At 38.0% G+C, this 23787-nt stretch overlaps 1 protein-coding gene across 1 annotated transcript in view; it reads left to right on the top strand.

Moving 5' to 3' along the window:
- IL1RAPL1 (interleukin 1 receptor accessory protein like 1) overlaps positions 1-23787 on the top strand; it is a 1145215-nt gene that overhangs the window by 112104 nt on the left and 1009324 nt on the right. Inside the window, exon 2 of the mRNA XM_054005933.1 lies at positions 1046-1151. Coding sequence (XP_053861908.1) covers positions 1070-1151 — 82 coding nt within the window. The 5' untranslated portion in view covers positions 1046-1069. The remainder of the gene's footprint in view (positions 1-1045; positions 1152-23787) is intronic.

Raw genomic sequence — 23787 nt, 5'->3', positions numbered from 1 at the left:
TCCCATTCACTCCATGAAAAGGTGAGTGCCCAAAGTGGTGGTAGCCATTGAATTCCACACTGGTTTACAAGGAGGGTGGGAATGGATAGTGCACTAGGTCCCCCAACCCCTTCTGTCCCTCTTGAATATATTGCTCACTCCCCAGAGCATGTTCTGTCGGGTCCAGAAATAATGGGAGTACATACCCATACACGCTCCATACAGATGAGGAATAAACCATTAGCTGGAGAAACCCTGTAATGTGGATCTCTAGGAGATGAATAGTGATTTCATTGTAGGCAAATCCTGCAATCCTTATGCACTCCTGACCCCTATTGAAAGTAGTGGCATTATACAACTGCGCCCATAGCTAACTATTACTCAGTATACTTTAGACTAAAAGATTATTCAACTGTTCCTCTTACAGGTTCCTTTTACAGTTTTATCAGAAAGATGACCAGACTGTTTTTTTAATAACTCTTTAGTGTTAGATGCAACGAAACAGCCAATGAGAATGAGTCAATGAAAGCAAATTAAATGTTTTGTTTTTTTTCTGTAAGAGGTTAATGGTCTAATGATAAACAGAATGTTTTATCTTCTTTGTTTTCAAAAATTAAAGAGAAAAAGAAAGGGAAAAAAACATTATTTTGTCAATTCGGTAAAAGGATCAAATTCTTTGCTGGCATAAACTGGTTTCCGTGGAATTTGACCCAGCATATAATTTGGTCAGAAGGATTTAATAGGTACATTGATCCATGTGGTGCATTTTCATGCTGCGGACAAAATTACAAATCTTTCCCCTTACAGTGGTATTGAGGCTCCAGAGCTAAGCCTAAAAAAAAGAAATAATCTTCCTGGTATTACAGTGCTCTACAGTGACTTCAGCTCTGTTTCTTTTAATTGTATTTGGTCCTAGCCCAGCATCTTAGCACAAGTTGAACTGAGGTGACGCTTCTACGGTTTCTTTTTTATGATTTAATTACTAAAAATGTATTTCAGCAAAAACATAAAAATGAAGCTTTTTTAATATTCTTACAGGATATATATATTTTTTTTGGTGCTTTAGGGAGCAGCCTTTAAGAGCTGGAAGATGAAAGCTCCTATTCCACACTTGATTCTCTTGTATGCTACTCTTTCTCAGAGCTTGAAGGTTGTGACCAAGAGGGGCTCAGGTAAGTAGATTTTCTCCCTTTTTCCATTAGGTTTGATGTTGTGGTTACAAATTTGTATGTAAAGCATGTTTGTGACTTGGAAAATATAGAGTAAGAAGTTGTTTCATTCCTTTCTGGACACAGTGGTTAATAGGGTTTCAAAGTCAGCAATAACAACAAAATGGAATATTTTTAACTCTGCGGTTTCTGTAGATATCTATGGACAACTTTCTGCTACATTCCTTTGACTGAAAAAATGCAGCAGGCTATGGATTAATTGAAGTCATATAAACAATCTGATGATTTATTTTCTAAAAGGAGAACTTTTTTTGAATTTGTTTTAAGTTATTCTCAGTTAAATAGAATGTAATATGTCCTTTTTGGGGGGACAGTGTTTTATTTGATTTTTTTTTTTTTTTTGGAATAGCATTATTGCAATTGTAATATTATCTTGTATTTGTGGCTGTATTTGTTTAGTGATTGTAAACCTTCTAGAATAGAATTTTTAGATATGCTGTTCAGGTGATTTTGGTTTATGTCATGCAATTCAGTAAATCAAGGAACAGGTTCAAGCACATTAAATTCAAAACCACTAGAAATAATAGATGATGTGATGTAACTTAGTACAGGCCCACTCAATTGTGAATGAATAGATTAATACACCAAAGCAAATACTGACAATTTTTGCCTCCACCTGGATTGCTGAGGACTTATACACTTTTCATATGACTTTTAAAGATGAGTTGAGTCAAGGCATTATCAAGCTATTTGCATATTAATATATGATAGGAATAAAGGAGCTTCAGTACCAGTCGTGACAATTGATTTTGGCTGTCATCCTTGCTAAATGCTTGAACTTTTTCTTCTTAATCTTTGTCTTGAAGTCATAAAATTGTACAGTGAAAACTTTACAAGACACTAATTTATACAAACTCCTACAACAAAGAACACACAAATATCTCAACTGAAATTTTGATTTTTTTTTTTTAGTACTTCCATTGGGTAACCACTTTTGTTAGTCTTGGAGTGTGTGCTTATGGTAGTTTTCACTCTATTATTTAACTAAACCTGTATTCCTTGTGTACCTCAGTCTCTATCTATTGAAGTCAATTTGAAGCAAAGTGATGCAGAATTGGTCCCTAGATCATCTCATATTTTTGATAAATTATTAATATTCAAATAATATAATATGCAAATGATCAAGTTGTAAATTGATATCATTTTGTAGTGATCTACCCTGAAGCTGATGAAATACCAAAAACATTCAAATAGTCAGAAGTGTGTGTCTGTGTGGTCAGGGCACAGATTACAAATAAGTAGCAGCACTACAATGTTAAGGTGTATAAAAGCCAGGACATTCCAAAATTTAAAGTTGCCCCCCCAAAAGTGATTTCATTCATGTTGAATGTCCTTTGTGATGTGCCAAATTGACATAAATTATAATACTTTCCAGCCTATTAAAAGGAAACCAGAAAATAGAAAATACTAACTGTGTGCAAATGGTTCTGCTAATTTTGTGTTAGAAATATAGATCCTGGTCCTGCAACATCAAAATTTTGGAGTTTTGGAGTAATTTATTACAGAGATAGGTGGCATTTGGGAGGTTCTGAATTTAGGGTTTCTACTATTAGAGCCCATGTCCATTAAAGTGGAGTTGTACTTTATGCAAAATCATTATAAGCATATTCCATTATTTTAGTCACAAAAACGAATTTTACAGTGACATTAAGGGACCAAAAGAAATGGCCAACTATGAAGTGTACATCTGTGTTCTACCACAATCTTACACAAATGGTGTCTTTGGTTTTTATCGTCTCACTTTTGTCTCAATTTTTTTTTCTGTTATTTTCAATGCAAGAAAAATTGGGCCTGTGCTGAATTTTCAGTTATGAAAAACTTTAGTGCCTTCAGTTTAGCCAAACCAAGAAAAAATTTCAATGAAATATGACACTCTGAACTCACCCACACTGTACAGATGTGATAACGAAAACTATACCTGATTTAGACAAAAAAAAAAAAGAAATTACATTTGTAATCCTGGAAAAGAAAGCGGAAATTGAGAAATCAGAGCTACAGGCCAAATGTAATTATCCTTATCTACTGATTTGACCTAGGATTGGGAATCAGGAGACCTGTCCAGGCTCTGATATTGATTTCCTGTGTAACCATAAGCAAACCTTCCTTAGTTTTCACCTGCTATAGACCTATGCCTACCTCAGATGTAGTGTGAGGCTTCACAAGTTGTTTGTGAAGCAATTTGTTCCTCATATGAAAGGTGCTATGAAACCAGAAGATAATATTGAATTGATTCTGAAATTTTGATTCAGTGTTCAATCAGTCCTTACCAAAGCAACATTTCACTGACTTCAATGAGAATTTTTTCTGAGTAAACACTGAAGGCTGGATTCTGATACCATTGCTCGTGATGAGTAGTGCCTTACAAAGTCAGTAGCCCCACTGAACTCAGTGGGGTTTGTTGCAGAGTAAGGAGTTACTCAATGTGAGCAAGGGTTAGGGAACTTGTCACTGCAGTGGGGGGTTTGCCTGAAAAGGGGATGCAGGATTTTTTATTAAGAAAGTAAAATTGTTTTCCTGAGAATAATACAACTTTCTGCGGACTATTCTTAGAAACACAGGAAAAGTCTATAACCAGAAAAACAGAACTTTTTGTTCCGTGTGGAAATCCTGACCTGAGTGAAAAAATCCCCTCTGCCTCTTGGATTATGTTTACTTGTGTTTATCCATTCAAACCAAAATTTATATCTATGTGGATCAGAAGTTCAGCTGATTTTATTTTTATTTCCTTGGGAAATCGTTTGTTGCTCTGGATGGTTAAAGTACATTTTACTTTTTTCAAAGTTGAATACTACTATAGTTCTTATTTTCCTTGCATAAAAAATCAGAAACTGGGGGCCAAAAGAGAAACCAAAGCAAAAAAAAAACCAAACAAACAATGGGGTAACTGTTACTTTAAAATCTGATGTGCTCTGTTATTTTTGATGCCACGGTGCATAATAGACAATGCTAAACTAAGATGGGGAAATAATATTTATGCTGATAAACACTGGATTGAGAACAATCACATATCCTGAGAGTTTTAATCTATGAGTTAGAAAAGAATGAGATTCCCTGTGTAATAATTCAGGATGTGATGCAGATACCGGAAACAAGAATTTGTAAATTGTCTTTCTCTGTAATAGCTGAAAGAGAAGAAATAAGTTCCTTTTTATTTCCTAATTTTAATACTTAATAATTTGTACTTTATTTGCAGTCTTAAAAGGTAGGTGTTATCATTGGTGAAACCACAGTTACTACAATTTGAGCAGTCCACCTTGCCTACTATTCACTAGAATTTTTTTTGCCGGGGGGTGATATGCACTTACAATACTATTTTGCACTTCAGTTTTCACCTGTGAGTTCCATCTGTTATTCTGTATTATCACAGCATTAAAACAAAATCCTTATAAGGTCAGTGGACCAAGACAATTTTGTCTCCACGTCTTCAAAGGAATTGAGGTTCAAGTACAGAATTGTCATAAAATTTACTCTAGATGGATCTCCTAAACTTTCCTTTTGATGTTGGAAAGAATTTTTGTGTTTTTTGCTTTATGCATAAGAATATCTTAAAGATTTTAAATATCTGTATTTAAATATGTGAAGCTTTTCTAAGTGAGTTTGATTTGCATAAGCTTTTTAATTTACAAGGTGCTTTAGTTGCGGGTGTCTGGAAAATGCAGACTTCATCAAAGCAGTGGAACTCACCAAAGTAACCTTGTTTGCACGGGGGAAAAAAAAGGAAAAAAAAACATACAGTTGTCTTTATTGGACTCTCCCTTTCCCCACCCTCAACTATTTTTGCACTTCCATTGTCTATCACAGTAAACTTTGTAAAAGGGTCATTACCAATCTCTGTGGCTTAAGTGGTAAGGAAGTGCTATAGAAGAGGACACTGAGTATCTTCTTATTACAGAATTAATGGTGTTATGGTAACGTTCTGCATCGCACATAAAAGTAGAATAGGAGCTAAAGGGAAGGCAGGACGATGGAGTAAAAGCTGTTAAACTCTGTTTTTAATCATCTTATAATTTAAACCATTAACTCAAGCAAGTGATACCTTGCTGATTGTACGCACATAGGCTAAATGGCAGTGTTTGTACGGACAAAGTGCCTGAGGTCTCTGTCAAGGTAGCAGACGCTAAGACCTTGTGTAGGAATGCAGGACCCTTTGATGCATCACTCTTGATTTAGCTGCTAAATCCTCCCTTAAGACTCATGGAGGACATAAAGGATTTGGGGGCAGGGGGAGGGGCAAAAGGAAAATAAGACCAAGAGGTTCAGAAGGGAAACAACAAAAATTGGGAAAGAAGCTTGAGTCAAGGTTTATATAGTATAGTTGTTTCCATGGTAGCAAGAAAGCCAAATACCAGGAATAGGGTGAATGTTGCACCCTAACTGTGTGCTCTATTGATTATGGGATACATGGCCTGTTCTAAGGGTATAATATAGGTGATTTTTTTTATCACTTCTGAGCTGGCGATTAATATACAGCTGTGCTATAAGATCAGAGAATAGTTAGTAGGAAGTGTGTTGGGTAATATGATGTTTGAACTGCTGTTTAGATCTGTTAATATATTTTGACATTTCCATAAGACTTTTTTAAGCAGCTCCTATTATGCATTTTATAAGATAATAAATGGTGAACTTTAATTTGTTTCTCTATTTCTGCAGTCAAGGTGCTGTACATGCTAGAGCTGAAACAAAAAATCAAGCATTTTTTTCTGGTAAACAAAGTTTTTTATTTAAAATGTTTCATGGGAATGTACCAGTTTTGACAACTTTTTTGGTTGAGAAGGATTTTTGTTCCCCCCCCCCCCCCCCCAGGTCTGAGAGAAGAAGACTTTCACCTTAGAATAGATAATAACCTGGTGGTTAGGGATGTGAGGAGCCGGATTCAAGGCTCTGCTCAATTCAAAACAGGGGCAACAGGGAATGGATCACTTGCTGATTACCAGTTCTGTTCATTCCCTCTGGGGCACATGGCATTGGCCACTTCGATAGATGGGATACTGGGCTACGTGGACCTTTGGTCTGTCCCAGTATGGCCATTCTTATGGTTTTGAACCTGTTTTTCCTACATCCATTCAGCTATTGGATACTCCAGGGGTCAGCAACGTTTGGCACGCGGCTCGCCAGGGTAAGCGCCCTAGCAGGCCGGGCCAGTTTATTTACCTGCTGACGTGGCAGGTTCGGCCGATTGCGGCCCCCACTCGCCGTGGTTCACCGTCCCGGGTCAATGGGGGCAGCGGGAGCCGCGGCCAGCACATCCCTCGCCCGCGCCGCTTCTCGCCGCCCCCATTGGCCCGGGACGGTGAACCGCGGCGAGTGGGGGCTGTGATCGGCCGAACTTGCTGCATCAGGAGGTAAATAAACTGGCCCAGCCTGCTAGGGTGCTTACCCCGGCGAGCCGCGTGCCAAACGTTGCCGACCCCTGGGATACTCTGATCTCTCTCTCTCTCTCATTTGGTGAAAAAATATGCAGTTTTTTGTTTCAGTGCAGAAAGAAAACACATTCTGAAATCTTGAAAGATTTCACAAAATGGAATTGTTCATTTCCTGATCTGCACTAGTAAACACTGATTCTCCTCCCATTCCCATATTTTTCCACTTTATTTTACTATTTTTTCCTCAGTATTCTTCAAATGCCTCCTGGTCCTAGTTTGGTGAAATATTTTTATATTCAACTTTTGTATTAAGTAGATTTTTCCATATTGAAAAATCATAGGTATCTAACACTATCAATAACAGGCTAGAATAATAAATCTGAAAGAATTGTAACCATGTAATTTACATTTTACTTTTTATGATGTCTCTTTCCTTGTTTGTTTGGTGTTTTTGTTTTTATTTATTTCTGATATTTGAAAATCAGAATAACTGAGTCAGTTGCAGAATTTGTTAGGTTTTTAGTCTCACTTTCATGAAGTGCTATGCTATTGCAGTGTTAAGAAACAAAGAAGGGGGATTTTTGCTTTGGGTTGCATATGGGGGTAGGGGGAGGCCATTAGAATTTAAACAAAACAATTTTTTTTTGTGAGGTCAGCTTTGGTCTATATATATATATATATATAATTACATACACAATGTCCTTATATGTTGTTTTTTTATTATAATACCATCTGGATCCTTCATTTCTTGCCTTTCAGTTAATCTGTATGTAGATGTTTTTTTTCAAGAAAACTATGCTTAAAATAAAAGAGAAGGAAATGTATTCAATAAAGCAACATTTTCAGAATCACAATGTTTCAAATAACGTTTGGTATGATATTTTGAAAAGGCTTTTGTCACAAATTTTAACATAGTCTTTTCATAATCAGGATCAAGTTACATGGTTATATTCCAGTGGCTTTTTTATAATTAATGGAGATATCCCATCTTCTAGAACTGGAAGGGACCTTTCAAGGTCATTGACTCCAGCCCCCTGCCTTCACTAGCAGGACCAAGTACTGATTTTGTCCCAGATCCCTAAGTGGCCCCCTCAAGGACTGAACTTACAACCCTGGGTTTAGCAGGCCAGTGCTCAAACTACTGAGCTATCCCTGCTTTTTCAGGTTAACTCTAGAACACTGCAGTCTTGGGGGGAGGGAGGCAGGGGAAATGTTGGTTGTATATCTTAAAAATTAGACTTCTAGCCCTATTCTTTCTTTATTTTAGGATAACAATGGTGTGTGTGTGTGTGTGTGTGTGTAATTAGCTGGTATTCTGGTTATTGCCTCTATAAAAACCTGGTATTCTGGTTATTGCCTCTATTGATTACAAAGCATGTTAATGCTTCATCTTGTAAGAGAAGGGTTGGATTTGTCTGCATGCTTTTAACCTTCGGCATGAAGGTTGTGATTAAGAAGGATCCAAGGATTACCTTTTAAAGGAAATAGGGGGAATATAGGGAATGTCATATGTAGGTGCTTTGCAGAAAAAAGCATTTGCAAAACTATCCAACCAACGTTGGAATTTTTTGTTAAACATTGTGACTTTGGAGGAAAAAATATTAATTATATTAAATATATTTGCAGAAAAAACATATTTTAAATTAATTTACATTGGTGGTAATTACATATTTTGTTTGACTTTCAATATTTTACATACAGTGATCCTATTTATATCTGACAGAACATATTTAAGATTTATTCAATGATTCTTTTTAAAGTCACTTCTTTAATGCAGTGACTGGCTTCAAATTACTGTTTTTAACATAAAATTAATTTACTTTAACTCCTGAGTACTTAATAATTGTGTACACCACTTTGAAACATGGCTGGCTGAGTAGTTCCAAACACAAGTCTATTAATAAAATAAATGAGGAAACATTTTACTCTAGTCCTAGATGTGAAGAAAATACATTAGATTGAACAGGAGTGAGCAAATCTAAACTTCTTTTCATGTCAGTTGAGGTTGACTGCACAAATCCCACAAGTTTCAATGCACCCTCAATCGAGAGAAGAGCAAATATTTCGCTATAAACTTTTTAGTGCTGTGGCCTATAAAACATTATCTTAATAACAGATGTAATATGTATCAAATGGGATATTTTATTTGTGAAACTATTTAATATCTGGGTACATGAGGAGTGACTTCTTCTCCATAGTCAATGCCCGCTTTATTTATTTTTTTTTAACTAGTTGCTTGTTTTTATGGGAAAGATCAGGTCCATTCTGCTTTCCTGCTTTGCCAAAGCCACGTTTGCCTAAGCCATTTTGTGTCCTTCCTCTTATATAGTTAATCCAGCATTTGCTAGGTGATCATTATGGAGAGATGTCATGTTGAGAGACCCTTTGTGTAGTGCAAAATGTGGATTTGTGTGCTGTGTACTTCAGTGCTGAATTGTGACTCTAAACCTTGTGGACATTATGGGCCAGATATTTCTCCCTCATTCATATTGGGTTTGATCCGGGTAAGTGCTGAATGTGTCTTGATAGACACTGAGTACTCCCTGCTACCTTTCAAAAGTCAATGGGCGTGGAGGATGCTTAGCACCCAGCAGGATCAGGCCCATTGAGTAAAATATTACTCAGCAATCCATCCTATCCTTCAGTAGCACTATTTGCTGAATAAGGTACTAAACTTGTCCATCTAGACTAGAGGTTTCGATTGTTGTAACTAATTAATTTAATTTCCAATAAGCCAAAGCCTTAGTCAGGAACAAATATCTGTAGAGTGCTAGACTAAAATTTACAATTTTGAATTAATTTGGGCTAATTGGCAATCAATTAAGTTGGGTTTTGGCACAATGCAAACTCTAATCTAGATAGACCCAGAGTGAGCAAGAGTATCAGGCTCTGGTCTTAAGGCATATTACTATAGGTTACTGTTCCCTAAAGTGTATGCGGTATTGCATAGTGTGGCAGTGTACAGTTGAATTGCATTCTTTTCAACTTAAAAAAAAATCAAAAACATTGTGTGAAGTTGGAGTTTTAGGTTTATTTTTTATAAAGTAAAAGCGTATGAGTTTTCAGAATAGCCTACCCCACAGACAACATTATCAATCCTTTTTAAAGCTAATAGTGGTAGTGAAAGAACCTATTTCTAAAAAGAACAGGAAACCTATGGTGGTTCCATTAGCAGTTAGCTAAAGCTGTTCTTACTTATATTTAGCCAATTTTATTGAAGTGGTTTGTAAATAGCTTGGCTCCCAGGATTTCTCTGAAGGTATCTCATTGTGCAATTAGAATTAAACTCTGAGGCACACCCCACCCCAAAATAATAATAAAAAAAATGTTTCTACGCACATGTTTTACATTCCTGGTAATTTGGGAGAAAAAATCATTCTCAGCACTGCTGCTAACATTTTCTCCACAGATATTTTACAAATAAATTATGTTTACTAAACTCTGATCCCCCATGTGATTGGGGCACAGTGCACCTATTTAGGGTGAACTGGGACTCCCTTTTGAAAGAGAACTTTAATACTAATGAAACAGGAAGTATAGTAGAAAAAGGAGCCTCATACTGATGTGAGGTTCCTATCAGTTTCTCCTATAAAGAATGCTAAATAAAATGAACACTGCAATGCCATCTGGTGGTTTTACAGGGATGTCAAATAAACAAAGGAAAGATAAAAAGGATGCAGTGCACAAGAAAAAAACAAACAAACCATGAAATAATACAGTAAAAACTGATCCTACTGTTGACAGTTGTAACCCGGTCAGTGCTAATTAGAATCGCAAAGAAACATTTGAAGTTTTAGGCCCTCAAATTACCATATAGAAAACATGCTGTTTGTGTTGTGTGTTGTAGTTATAAAGATGAGAATTCTGTTGCAATTCTGTTGTTCAATAGATTGCTGCAGAAATGGAAATAATGAAAGAGGGGAGGAATCAGATCCTGTTTCCAGATATACCACTGTGATTTACAACAGTGTAACTGGAAGCAGAATCTGGCCATTGACGTTCAGCAAATCAGTGAGCATGCAAATTGTCTACATCAGAGAGTATAGGCAAAGACAGTTACATGAATAGCACACAACTCACGGTAATCTTTAAAAATCTTTTAATTCTTCTGTTTTTCTAATTGCTTTAAAAAGAGTGTGCGCCCCGGAGGTATGTGGTTCAAAAGATGTCAATCTCTATACTTATGAGGAAAGTCAGGACACAAAAACAATGTGGGAGCCTAAATAGAAATTATTTCAAAGTTTTTTTTTTTTTTTAAATAGCAAGCATTGTTTTAAGCTGGGTAGACTAAACTTCTAAGATGTGTTCTCCAGCTCTAGAATTTGCTGAATACTACTGTTTGAATTCCAGACAGCTGTTCAGTTTGATCATGTTCATGCCCTCTTATTCATTATCTGCAAACATTTGCACAAAATGTTGGTAAATGACGGTCCTTATGAATACCCATACTGATGTGTGAAAAAAAGGTAATCTTGCATGAACAAGACTATTTGCTGCTGTTCTTTTTTAAAACAGTCTATCATCCTAGTGGAGCAGAAACAATTCCATTGGTGAAATCTTGGCCCTATTTGATGCCAATGGGAGCTTTGCCACTGACTTTAACAGGGCCAGCCTTTCCCATCAAGTGATTCAGGTGACAAATGATATACCAGGACTAATGAACAGTGAACAGTTCACAAATAATAGGCTGAAAATTCTTAATAACTAAATAATGTGTTTGCATAAATTAAAATAGATTTGTGAACTTCTTGCAGACAAAAGAAACTGCTGGATTTGGATGATTTATTTGCATTTAGTAATTAATTTAGTTCAGCGGTCAGAGAACTCATCCGGGATGTGGGAGACTCATATGCAATTCCCTCTCCTACCTGAATAAGAGAAGGGATTTGAACATGGGGTTCTGACCTATCATGTGAGTGCTCTCACTACTGGATTATGAGATATTCTGGTGCGGGTCTTTCTCAGCCTCTTCTGTTGATGCTGTTCCAAGGTGTATAACATATTAAATACTAGTATTTGAATCAGGGATTTGAAATTGTCTCCCTCAAAGTCTAAGTGAGTGCCCGACCAACAGGCGATAGAGTCATTCTTACTCTCTGTCCCTGGCCCAATGACTATTATTTATTACTCATAAAGGCAGTTCATAGTCTTTTGTAATTCCCATTCAAGTCAATGGCAAAAATCCCATTGATTTCAATGGTGCCAGGGTTTCATATCTTTATTCTTTCTGTATATCCTTCAAGCCAGGGGTCGGCAACCTCTGGCATGCAGCTCGCCAGGGTAAGCACCCTGGTGGGCCGGGCCAGTTTGTTTACCTGCCGCTTCTGCAGGTTCGGCCTATCGTGGCTCCCACTAGCCGCGGTTCGCCGCTCCAGGCCAATGGGGGCTGCGGGAAGCCACGGCCAGCACATCCCGCGGCCCGCGTCACTTCCTCTTAATGTACCTGTCTAAAGGCAATTAAAAGGTTGATGATGAATGCCATGTTGGACCTGATATGCACAGGACAGTAATCGGAGGAGTCAGAAATCAGCAGTCGGATGCAGATATGACTCTATATTTTTGTCCTTTTCCTATTAAATACATATGGGAGAACCCTTTCATAAGTACAGTGCTTTGTTAGTTAAGTTGGGAGCAAACACTTTAAAGTAACAAAAGGCTATCCAAGGTGTAAACTATGGGAGTTTATTGGTTTTATTGGCCTCTGGCTGCTGTTTGTTACAAAACGTTAGCTTTTCATTAACAATTGATGGGGCTTGAAGATCTTTATAACCACAAAACCAAAGGAATAGTCCACCTTAAATCATGTTTAGAAATTAATTTGTACCTCCAGTCAGTGTACAGATCCATATGCATGATTTTTGTGAAATTCCTTTCTGTCAAAATTAGTGAAAGTAATAGAGACAGAAGGGAAATATAAAGCCAAAAGGTTGCGAATAGATATATTTACATAGATCAATCCTTGAGTTTTTAGTAGTTGTTTCTTTATGGTCCTAAGGTCCCAACTTTCTCTAGGGGATGGTTAGGTGTATCCTCACTGATTAGCATATACTGGCAAACAGACTGGACAAAAAAAAAAAAAGTGTCCTTTGATCAGAAATACCTGTTGCAGAAGATGGATTTTGACTATTGTGCTGTCATTTTTATGTAGACTAATGAACCAGAGGAGGGTAAGGAAAACCAAGGACAAATAGAGGGCGTTTGATAGCTTTTCTTTTTTAAATGTAATCAGTTGCTAAGTATTACTGAATAACAGATATGTAAAAATATAATAAAAGCATCTGCCCATTAAAATGTGTTTGCTACTAAACTTTAAGCACATTTTAGCCAATGAAATATCTTCTAGATTAAATGTAAAATACTTACTGATTTGTCCTTTCTGAAAAATGGAGGAAAGAAGTGATATCAACATTATGTGCACAAAGGACATATAAAAAGCAGCTTAGCATAAAAGGAGAAGGTCATGCTTTAGATTGCAATGCTGAAATCTGCTGACACTTTTGCTCAGAGTAACTTTTGCTGCTATCGTCTTTATGTAAATTGCACATCTCTTGTTGCTACTTTGTAAGATTTATATTTTTGTCTGTTTCTGGAGAACCAGTTATCTTGCATCTACTAAGACAATTATTGGATCAATATGATAATACATTATGACATAGTAATAAATTTAGAAGATAAATGCTCCTGCAGTCAGTTCTATAATTTTATTGCAATGATACAAATGCTTAACTTATTTTAGAAAGCTGTCGGGTGTGCTGATGCAAAACAGACAATTGTGTCAAAGCAATTTGCAGATTCATTTGGATTAGCCTAATTCCAACAGGAGCTCCTTTCGGGAAGGAGGTTGTCCTAAAACTAGTATGAAAGGAGTGATTTTCCTTTCATTTAAGTCAGTGATCATTTTTTAAGTAACTTCAAGACTGGATTCTAAACGAAGGGAGTTGGCATGCAGTACTGAGAGATCTGATGGGCATCAGTGTCAGTTGACTGTTGAGGGTGCTCCATATCTAGCAAGAGGTTTTCTGTTCCTTGCACAATAAGGACTTAATTTTCTTGAAAATACTACCCTATCTGAACAATGATGCGGCATAAACCAATCAAAATCGGTTCATGTTAGAAAACAGTGGAAGGCGTTTTGTTTGTTTGTTTTGTTTTACCTCTTTGCTCTCCCCTTTCTTCCCTTTTCTTCTCCTCCTCCTTTCCCCCTCTCCCCCACACTTCAATAAACATTCTTCCTGGTTTCAGAGTAGCAGGTTTCCTGGTGAAGGAAGAAAGCCTGCAGTTTCTTATTAGGGCATGGATCAGCTGAAACTGGCAAGTTGTAGATTCTCTTCTTGCACTTTAAACAAGGAATGCAGCTATGCTGTAAAATTAATCCATCTTTGGTTCAGAAACAGTTTGTTCCTTTTATGTGGTTGCTTTATTTTTGTTTGTTTATCATTATTTTAATGATATTTGATGTTTTTAAATAAATAAACCCTATTTCTAGTTTTCTGTGAACTGAAAGGAGATTATTGCCATCTGTGTTTTCAGTTAGTAAAGTAGGTTATGGGAGTGTCATCAGGAGGGTATAAATCCTTTCCAGATAGTGGCCTGTTAAATCTCAGACAATATAAGTGGTCAGCTGCACAAAAATTGTCCCCTTTACAACATACACCTCTACTGACTAATAGGATTTTAATTAAATAATTAAAATATGGATCCAGGAGCTACTTGATCTGTATCTCTAAATAGGTTGTTTTTCCATGTTGAAGTTTTGAGGGGCTTTTATGGCTTTATTAAAAGAAAATAAGCAAACAAATGTGAAACAAGGTTTAAACAAAATATGCCACTAACTAATGTTATTTCAGATTCCCTAAACTAATCAAATTTAACACAACACAATGATCAAACCAAAGTTACAATTGAAATTCAATCAATAAATCAATGGTTCAGTTTATCTGGCTTGCAGATTACTACAATGAGTAAATTTATAAGGTTAACACAAGAATTAGTGCAATCTTCACTGGAAAGTTAAAAACACCTTTCTTTTAATGCAATTAATTGGGCTAAGAGTCTGCTAAAGACAGAAGATGACTTATAGAATCATAGATAAACTCTTGTCTTTGTTTTAAGGAAATATAACTTTAGAATGGTTTCTTTATAGTTTCCCACTTCAGTGTTCCACCTTCAGTTTCTCTGAACATAAAATGTATGTTAGGTCGTGCCTACACTAGTGAGCTTTCAGCGCCACAGTTGTACCGATGCTGCTGTAAGATCGCTCATATAGCCGCTCTATGCTGATGGGAGAGAGTTCGCCCATCGACATAATAAAACACCTCAACGAGCAGCACGAGCTATGTTGGCAGGCATGCTGTGCACACTACCACTTATGCTGGCACAAAGGGGTGTTGTTTTTTCACAACCCTAAGCGACATAAGTTTTGCTGACATAATGGTAATATAGACATGCCTTATTCTCTATTTACTTTACTTATTTCCCTTCCCAGGCTAAAACAGTGACTGAATCTCTTGGACACATTTACATAGATGCAGAAATGATTCTCAAATCAGGCACTTAGCAGCTTTGGAATAATACACTTTGAACACAGACTAATCGCTTACTAATTAAATAACACACGGGGCATTTTAGTTTCTATCTGGGGAAACATTCAGGGTTTATCTACACTTAAAACACTGCAGTGGTGCAGCTGCGCCCCTGTAGCACTTCAGTGAAGATACTACATAGCCTGACGGGGAGTTTTCCTGTCCTTGTAGGTACTCCACCTCCCTGAGAGTCCATAGCTAGGTCAACAGGAGAATTCTCCTATCAACTTAGTGGTCTCTATGCTGGGGGTGAGGTTGACTTAACTGCTTCGCTCCAGGGTGTGGATGTTTCACACTCCTGAGTGACATAGTTATACCGACCTAATTTGCTAGACCAGGCACATACATACACGTACACAAACACATACACATACACACACACACTGTACTGGAGTGTTGGAGAATTCAGATGTCTCTGAATTCTATACAAAAGCACTCTCATGTCTTCTTAGAATTTCTCACTCATATGGTGGTTCTTTGCAGCATCAGAACTAGTTCTCAGCTAATAATTTGAGCTCGTTTTGTATGTGGGGAGGTGGTCTCTCTCTTAGTGATAGCTTCAGGCTTGGTTTCAGTGATGGTCAGGACCTTTCACTTTGCCTTCAGGGTACTCTTACTCTGCTTCAGGGGCCTTGCCCAAATAGAGATTCCAACATGTTGTCTACAGCTCACTGTGGACCAATAATTTGATATCTCTATCTGAGATAGACTTTTTTTTGCAAAATCTGTTGGTGACAACAAACAGATGTGTTCCTCATAAGCAGGACATGAGAAATCTGGTAACAGATTTCTGCCTAGGTCAGACATAAATATATAAAATACATAAATGGTTATTCAGTATTACACATTCTCTCACTTCCACACATCCTCATGACAGTAAACATGACAAGGTAAAAAGGGACTCTGAGGGGTAAGGGCAGAGTCTTTAGTGAATGAATGACCTTACCTTACTAACTTTTTTGCCTACAGGCTGGAAGGCAGCTTCAAGTAATTTGTAGTAATGCTAACTTAAACATTTGGCCAAACAAAGTCACTCAGCTCCAAATTTGAATATGGCCTATGTTAATACACATGATATTAGCACATGTATCAAAGGAGGATTAAGTTACAGCAACTAAAAACCACTTTACTCTTGCATAAAAGCATCCACATGGAAAGGAGGCATTAACACATTTTAACTTATCTGCATTGACTTCACATAGTTGATTTGCATTGTTCCCTTGTAGAAAAGCCATAAGTGGGGAGAATACTACCAGTGGTGTCATAGGCACAGTTCTAAGGAGAACTTAAGAAGCAGTTACTAGATCATTCTTCTAATATGTTCTCAAAACATTAACAAATACTGTATGCAATGTGTATGAACTTGAAGTTTCCAGGAACTGAAGCTTAAATTTGGGGTCACTTTTATTATCAATTTAACCCATTTATCCACCCCACTCTTGATAGCCCCATTATTTATTAGTAGCATTATTTTTCCACCAATGTGCTTAATGCTGTTGTAAACTACACAAAGGCATAGGAGTTTGCTGTCAAAATACTAAAGCAACGAGGGTAGTATTTGTCTGCAGGGGATTGGCAGTCTCTCTCACCACCATTACTGGTGTCATTCTTTACCTCAGGAAGTGGTTGGGCTCTGAAAGACACCATATTAAATACATTTTTTAAATGTACTTTAACTCTCAAATAATAATTAGCCATCTCTTGTGTGGGGAAACTTTTGTTTAGGTGTGTAAATTTTCTGTGTCCCAAGAGATCCAAATTCCACATGAGACTGAGATCACTTTGCAAACAAAGATGGGTTTCACATGAGAAAAGACACTTTGTAAATTTCCAGAACAAAAAAGATGTTTTGTCAAAGAGGTCTGAAACACATGGTGAAATTTAGTAGGCAATGTCCCCTGATAGTTTTAGCACAGCTCAATTTTGTGCCCTTATAGCCCTGTGATGACTTAATATTTTTGTTTTCTCTTCCTTTTATGCACTCATTTCTTTGTCCCCAACATACACTCCAGATAGGTATATGTACATTCCTCCATATATTCCAATCCTAATGGAGAATTCTTACTCAAAATCAGTTTATTTAGGATTTACATAAGGATCTTGATTTGACTGTAACCGCTAAATAATCCCTGTAACATCCTGTGAGGGAGGTAAGAAGTATTGTTATCTCTTCTATGCAGATATGGAAACAGTCTCCGAGAAGTTAAGACTACACAGCTTTTCATTGGGCCAGAGAGTCTAAATTATGCTTACAACTGATGAATTTTAGTTCCTAGTTCCTTGCTTAGTGCAATAGACTCTTAGCATGCCACTCAAAACTAATTATTCTGCTCAGACTTTTGAAGATATGTGAAGAAATAATGTTGGGGGTGGGGGGAGGACAGTATTGGTCACATATTTATGTATTACTGCATTTGGGCTAAAAGGGCAATATTTTGTTAGACTGATCCCAGTGAGTGGACATTATAATTCTGTATGTAAAGATAGAGAAAACAACATACAGGATTGGAGGTGAAGAAGCTATCCAGAACAAACACAGATGGACTTCATTCTTTTTTGATCATTGAGAATAGTAGAGATTTCTTGGGAAACATTTTAAAAAGTGTGATATTACTGATATGTTATATCTTTATGTACTATGCATACAAACATGAAAAGGGACACATAACCAAAGTTAAGGGACCTAACCATGGATGCCTCTACCCAGATCCTGGTGTGGATTTACAGAGACTGTGGCCTGCATTTCCCACTCTCAGAAATCCAGGCTGGGGGGACCATGCAGTGTGAAAGGTGCCTCCTGGTGGAATATCTCAGGAAGCAGGTGGGAGAGCTACAGGACAATGTGGCTAGGCTGAGGAGCATCTGTGCCCAAGAAGAATTCCTCACGAGTATTCACATGGAGACATCCAAGGCTGAGGATGCTATCCAGCTATAGAGGACTGCTGTCACACTACTGGGGGAGGAGGATATGGCTCTGTCACAGGGAAGACACTGGAAGCTGGTGTCTTCTAGTAGCAGGCAGTGCTCCACCCCTACTCCCAAACCACCAACCATGGTGATGGAAAACCGTTATGCTGCCCTGGCAATGAGTGATGATGAATCACCCCCAAATGAGGAGAAGGCGATGTCATGTACCCCCCAAGGCTGAGAGGATCGCAGCCACCACTTCCAGGAGGGTAGTGGTGGTTGGTGACCCTCTTCTGAGGGGGACAGAGGCACCCATCTGTTGCCCTGACATGGCACCTCGGGCCTGCTAGGGGCCTGTATCCAAGACATTACAGGGGGATTGTCGAGGATCATCTGGCCCTCTGACTACTACCCCATACAACTCATCCATGTGGGTACTAATGATACTGCAAGGTATGACATCCCTCAGCAGATCAGAAGTAACTACAGGGCTCTGAGAGTATGGGTGAAGGACTTGGGAGCACAGGTGGTGTTCTCTTCGATCCTTCCAGTCAAGAGTAGGGCCCTCAGCAGAGACAGATGCATCCTGGAGGTGAGTGCCTGGCTGCGATGATGGTGTCGCCAGGAAGGCTTCGACTTCCTTAACCACGGGATGCTGTTCCAGGAAGAAGGGCTGCTAAGCAGAGATGGGCTCCACCTATTGAGGGAGGGGAAGAGCATATTTGGCTACAGACTGGGTAGACTCATGAGGAGGGCTTTAAACTAGGTCTGAATGGGGCAGGTCACAAAAGCCCACAGGTAAGTCAAGAACATGAAGACCTGGGAGAAAGGTTGGAATTTGGAGGGAGCATGGGCTGTTACAGCAGGATAAAGGAGAGACAAGACAGAACGGAGGGGAGGGAGTGGAATCAAATCAGTATCTTAGATGTCTGTATACTAATGCAAGAAGCATGGGGAATGAGCAAGAAGAACTTGAAATGCCAGTAAATAAACACAACTATGACATAGTTGGCATCACAGAGACCTGGTGGGATAATATGCATGACTGGAATATTGGTATAGAAGGGTACAGCTTGCTCAGGAAGGACAGGCGGGGGGTAGGGGGGAAGGGAGGTGGTGTTGTCTTACATCTTAAAAATATATACACTTGGACTGATGTTGGGTTCAAAGTGGGAGACTTGTTGAAAGTGTCGGGGTAAGAATAAAAGTGGTAAAAACAAGGGTAATGTCATGGTAGGGGTCTACTACAGACCACCTAACCAGGAAGAAGAGGTGGATAAGACTTTTTTTTAAACAACTAACAAAATTATCCAAAGCACAGGACTTGGTGATAAGGGGGGACTTCAACTACTCAGATATCTGTTGGGAAAATAACACAGCTGGGCACAGATTATCCAATAAATTCTTGGAATGTATTGGAGTCAACTTATTATTTCACAAGGTGGATAAAGCTACAAGGGGAGAGGCTGTTCTAGATTTTATTTTGACAAATAGGGAGGAACTAGTTCAGAATTTGAAAGCGTGGGTGAAAGTGATTGTGAAATGATAGAGTTCATTATTCTAAGGAATGGTAGAAGGGAGAACAGCAAAATAAAGACAATGGATTTCAAGAAGGCAGACTTTAGCAAACTCAGGGAGTTGGTAGGTAAGATCCCATGGGAAGCAAGTCTAAGGGAAAAAACAATTGAAGACAGCCGGCAGTTTCTCAAAGAGACATTATTAAGGGCACAAGTGTAACCTATCCCACTGCATAGGAAAGATGGGAAGTATGGCAAGAGATCTCCCTGGCTTAACCAAGAGATCATCAATGATCTAAAAATCAAAAAAGAGTCCTACAAAAAGTGGAAACTAGGACAAATTACAAAGGATGAATATAAACAAATAACACAAGTATGTAGGGACAAAATTAGAAAGGCCAAGGCACAAAACGAGATCAAACTAGCTAGAAACATAAAGGGTAACAAGAAAATGTTCTACAAATACATTAGAAGCAAGAGGAAGATCAAGGACAGGGTAGGCCCATTACTCAATTGCCGGGGGATGGGGGGGAATAATAACAGAAAATGTAGAAATGGCAGGAGTCCTTAATGACTTCTTTGTTTCGGTTTTCACCAAAAAAGTTGGTTGTGATTGGACATCTACCCTAGTGAATGCTAGTGAAAATGAAGAAGGATCAGAAGAGGCTGAAATAGGGAAAGAAAAAGTTAAAAATTACTTAAACAAATTAGATGTCTTCAGGTCACCAGGGCCTGATGAAATGCATCCTAGAATAGTCAAGGAGCCATTAACGATTATCTTTGAAAAGTCATGGAAGATGGGAGCGATTCCAGAAGACTGGAAAAGGGCAAATATAGTGCCAATCTATACAAAGAGAAATAAGGACAATGCGGGGAATTACGGACCAGTCAGCTTAACTTCTGTACTCAGAAAGATAATGGAGCAAATAATTAAGCAATCAGTTTGCAAACATCTAGAAGATAATAAGGTGATAAGTAACAGTCAGCATGGATTTGTCAAAAACAAATCATGTTGAACAAACCTGATAGCTTTCTTTGACAAGCCTTGTGGATGGGGGGAAGTGGTAGATGTGGTATATCGAATTTAGTAAAGCTTTTGATACTGTCTCGTTTGTCTTTCTCAGAAACAAACTAGGGAAATGCAAGCTAGATGGAGTTACTATAAGGTGGGTGCAAAACTGGTTGGAAAACCATTCCCAGAGTATAGTTATCAGTGGTTCACAATCATGCTGGAAGGATATAATGAGTGAGGTCTCACAGGGATCTGTTCTGGGTCCAATTCTGTTCAATGTCTTCATCAATGATTTAGATAATGGCATAGAGAGTACACTTATAAAGTTTGTGGATGATACCAAGGTGGGAGGAATTGCACGTGCTATGAAGGATAGGATTAAAATTCCAAATGATCGGGACAAACTGGAGAAATGGTCTGAAGTAAATAGGATGAAATTCAATAAGGGCAAATGCAAAGTACTCCATTTAGGAAGGAACAATCAGTTGCACACATACAAAATGGGAAATGACTGCCTAGGAAGGAGTGCTATAGAATGGAATATGGAAGTCATAGTGGACCACAAGCTAAATATGAGTCAATAGTGTAACGTTATTGCAAAAAAAGCGAACATCATGCTGGGATGTATTCACATGAGTGTTGTAAGCAAAACACAAGAAGTAATTCTTCCGCTCTACTCCGCGCTGATTAGGCATCAACTAGAGTATTGTGTCCAGTTCAGAGCACCACATTTCAAGAAGGATGTGGACAAATTGGAGGGAGTCCAGAGAAGAGCGACAAAAATGATTAAAGGTCTAGAAAACATGACCTCTGAGGGAAGATTGAAAAAAGATGGATTTGTTTAATCTGGAAAAGAGAAGACTGTGGGGGGACATAACAGTTTTCAAGTATGTAAAAGTTTGTTAGAAGGAAGAGGAAGAAAAATTGTTTTTTCTTAACCTCGGAAGATAGGACAAGAGGCAATGGGCTTAATTGCAGCAAGGGAGGTTTAGGTTGGACATTAGGAAACACTTCCTAACTGTCAGGGTGGTTAAGCTCTGGAATAAATTGCCTAAGGAGACTGTGGAATCTCCATCATTGGAGATTTTTAAAAGCAGGTTAGACAAACACCTGTCAGGGATGGTCTAGGTAATATTTAGTCCTGCCATGAGTGCAGGGGACTGGACTAGATGACCTTTTAAGGTCCCTTCCAGTTCTATGATTCTATGACACATCCATTAAAAATTTATAAATAGAAGTAAAGAAAAGCACATCCATCTAAAGATTACTGGATTTGCTTAACAAACTTTAGTGATCCAGTTATAATTGAAGTATCGGTACATTTTTGTGAATTATTTTAAGATTGAAATTTTTTATTAAGTTATAACAGAGACCAATGGAATGGTGCAAATATATTAAACTACACTATAAGGTTTTGATTTAGACAATTTTAGCTTTCGCAAGGGGTCATTTAACATACAATAAAAATTCCAAGTTGAAAGAGGTACTACAGCAGTAGTAGGTTAAAATGCAAGAGGACAAAGCCTCCTCAAAAAGCCATTCTATAATCTATAAAGAACATCAGACAATGTTCAGGGGCAAGACTGTGGTTGACCTCTAGTCTGATTAATTTTTTATAATGCCCAAGGAAGTCTTTTGCTTTTCACAGAAAGATTCAAATGAAAAGCAAGTGTCCATGCTAACATCTGGCCTGTGTCATGCCATCTGTAATTCAGGGCAAACTAAAAATAATTGAAATAGTATTTTATGCTCGTTTAGGCTGCCTGCTTTAACTGTTCATGACTGTTTTACTCTGCCATTTCTGGGTAATGTATTTGAAACAAATTCATAAATATATGAACATCAACTGAACTCATGCTACACATATACACATATTTAGTGTGACTGCTTTTGAGGGCAGAAATGGTAAAATATTACCATTACCAAGTTGATGGGAAGTTTGGAGTAGGAGTTTTACTTTACAGTTGAAGTAATTTTCTGTACCAAGGAAAGGTCCATTGCTTTGAGGTGGGAAGAATCACTATTTCATCTCAAACTATTTAAAAAGGATAAGGGGAGGGCAATTCTTCTGAAAGCTATCTAGAATGGATGTATTGTACATGGGGCATCTAACAGCTCCTTTTCTGGCAGTTGCCTAAGTGTATGTATCTCATTTGCCCTTAAAGTCCTGTGCCAGTTCCTAGACTGAGTAAGTCTGTAGGTGAAGAGGGTGGCTGGATCTTTAGCCTCTGTTGACTTGTTCAATCTCTCTCTGAGGATGAGGATGAGAAGATCTGTGTAGCCATAGTTCTTTGTCCCTAAAGAACAGCATCTGCTTCAGAGCTCACAATGATTGATGCATTGTAAAATGCAGACAGTACAGCTACCTGTGTGTTCTCCTGATCTCCTGAGACTGTGCTGTTGTGCAACTCCTGTTCCAGCCCTGCATACTGCCAAGAACTGTAGATTAATTTACACTGAAAACCAAGGGAATCTAGTTTTTCTAAGCAGGTGGCAGATGCCAAATATTTGTGATTCATGGACTATATGAACGGACATAAATTAATAGCTGTAACAGTGCAGTAGTTACACAGTAACTTCATTAAAATCTATCTTACATTAAACTTGCTATGTTATACTTTGATAACTATGTAATTCCTTTTTTTCAGCATGCCAAGCTCACAAATATGTGCTCAAAATAGGTTTCTTTCATGTATCCCGCCATTACAAGCAACCATCCCCCTTCCCTCCCACACAGCTGTTTTAAATTTCTAGGCCAAACTGAATATGTAGTCATGTATCCTCTACTCACCTCTAGACTGGGAAGGATCAGTTGTCACCAAGCTACAGAGCAGAGCAGCAGAATAGATTTGCACTGGTGGCTGTGTCCTACTGGCGGATTGTGTGTGTTACCTCCGTAGTGAATACACTCTAAGTCAAGTGTTGGAAAACTAGATGTCATTCCTGAGTTTAGGCCCATTGTACCAGACCTTCCGCAGGTGCAAATTAATGGAGCATCACTGATTACACCAGCTGAAGATCTGTCACTCTATTTTTTCATTACACTACTTTCTTTTTCCTTTTAAAATAAAATACAATATTTTAAGGTTTATATTTCAGTTTTCTTTTTACTGTTATGATTTATTCTTTATTTTCTAGAGTAAATATTCTCTGCAGCTCTTTTAGTTTGTTTTATTTATTTGAGTTCCAAGAACCACT

The sequence above is a fragment of the Malaclemys terrapin genome, chromosome 1 (genome assembly GCF_027887155.1).
Source record: "Malaclemys terrapin pileata isolate rMalTer1 chromosome 1, rMalTer1.hap1, whole genome shotgun sequence".
NCBI classification, from domain to species: Eukaryota; Metazoa; Chordata; order Testudines; family Emydidae; genus Malaclemys; species Malaclemys terrapin.
Note: the sequence above shows the minus strand (reverse complement) of the source record. Positions and strands in the feature narration are given on the sequence as shown.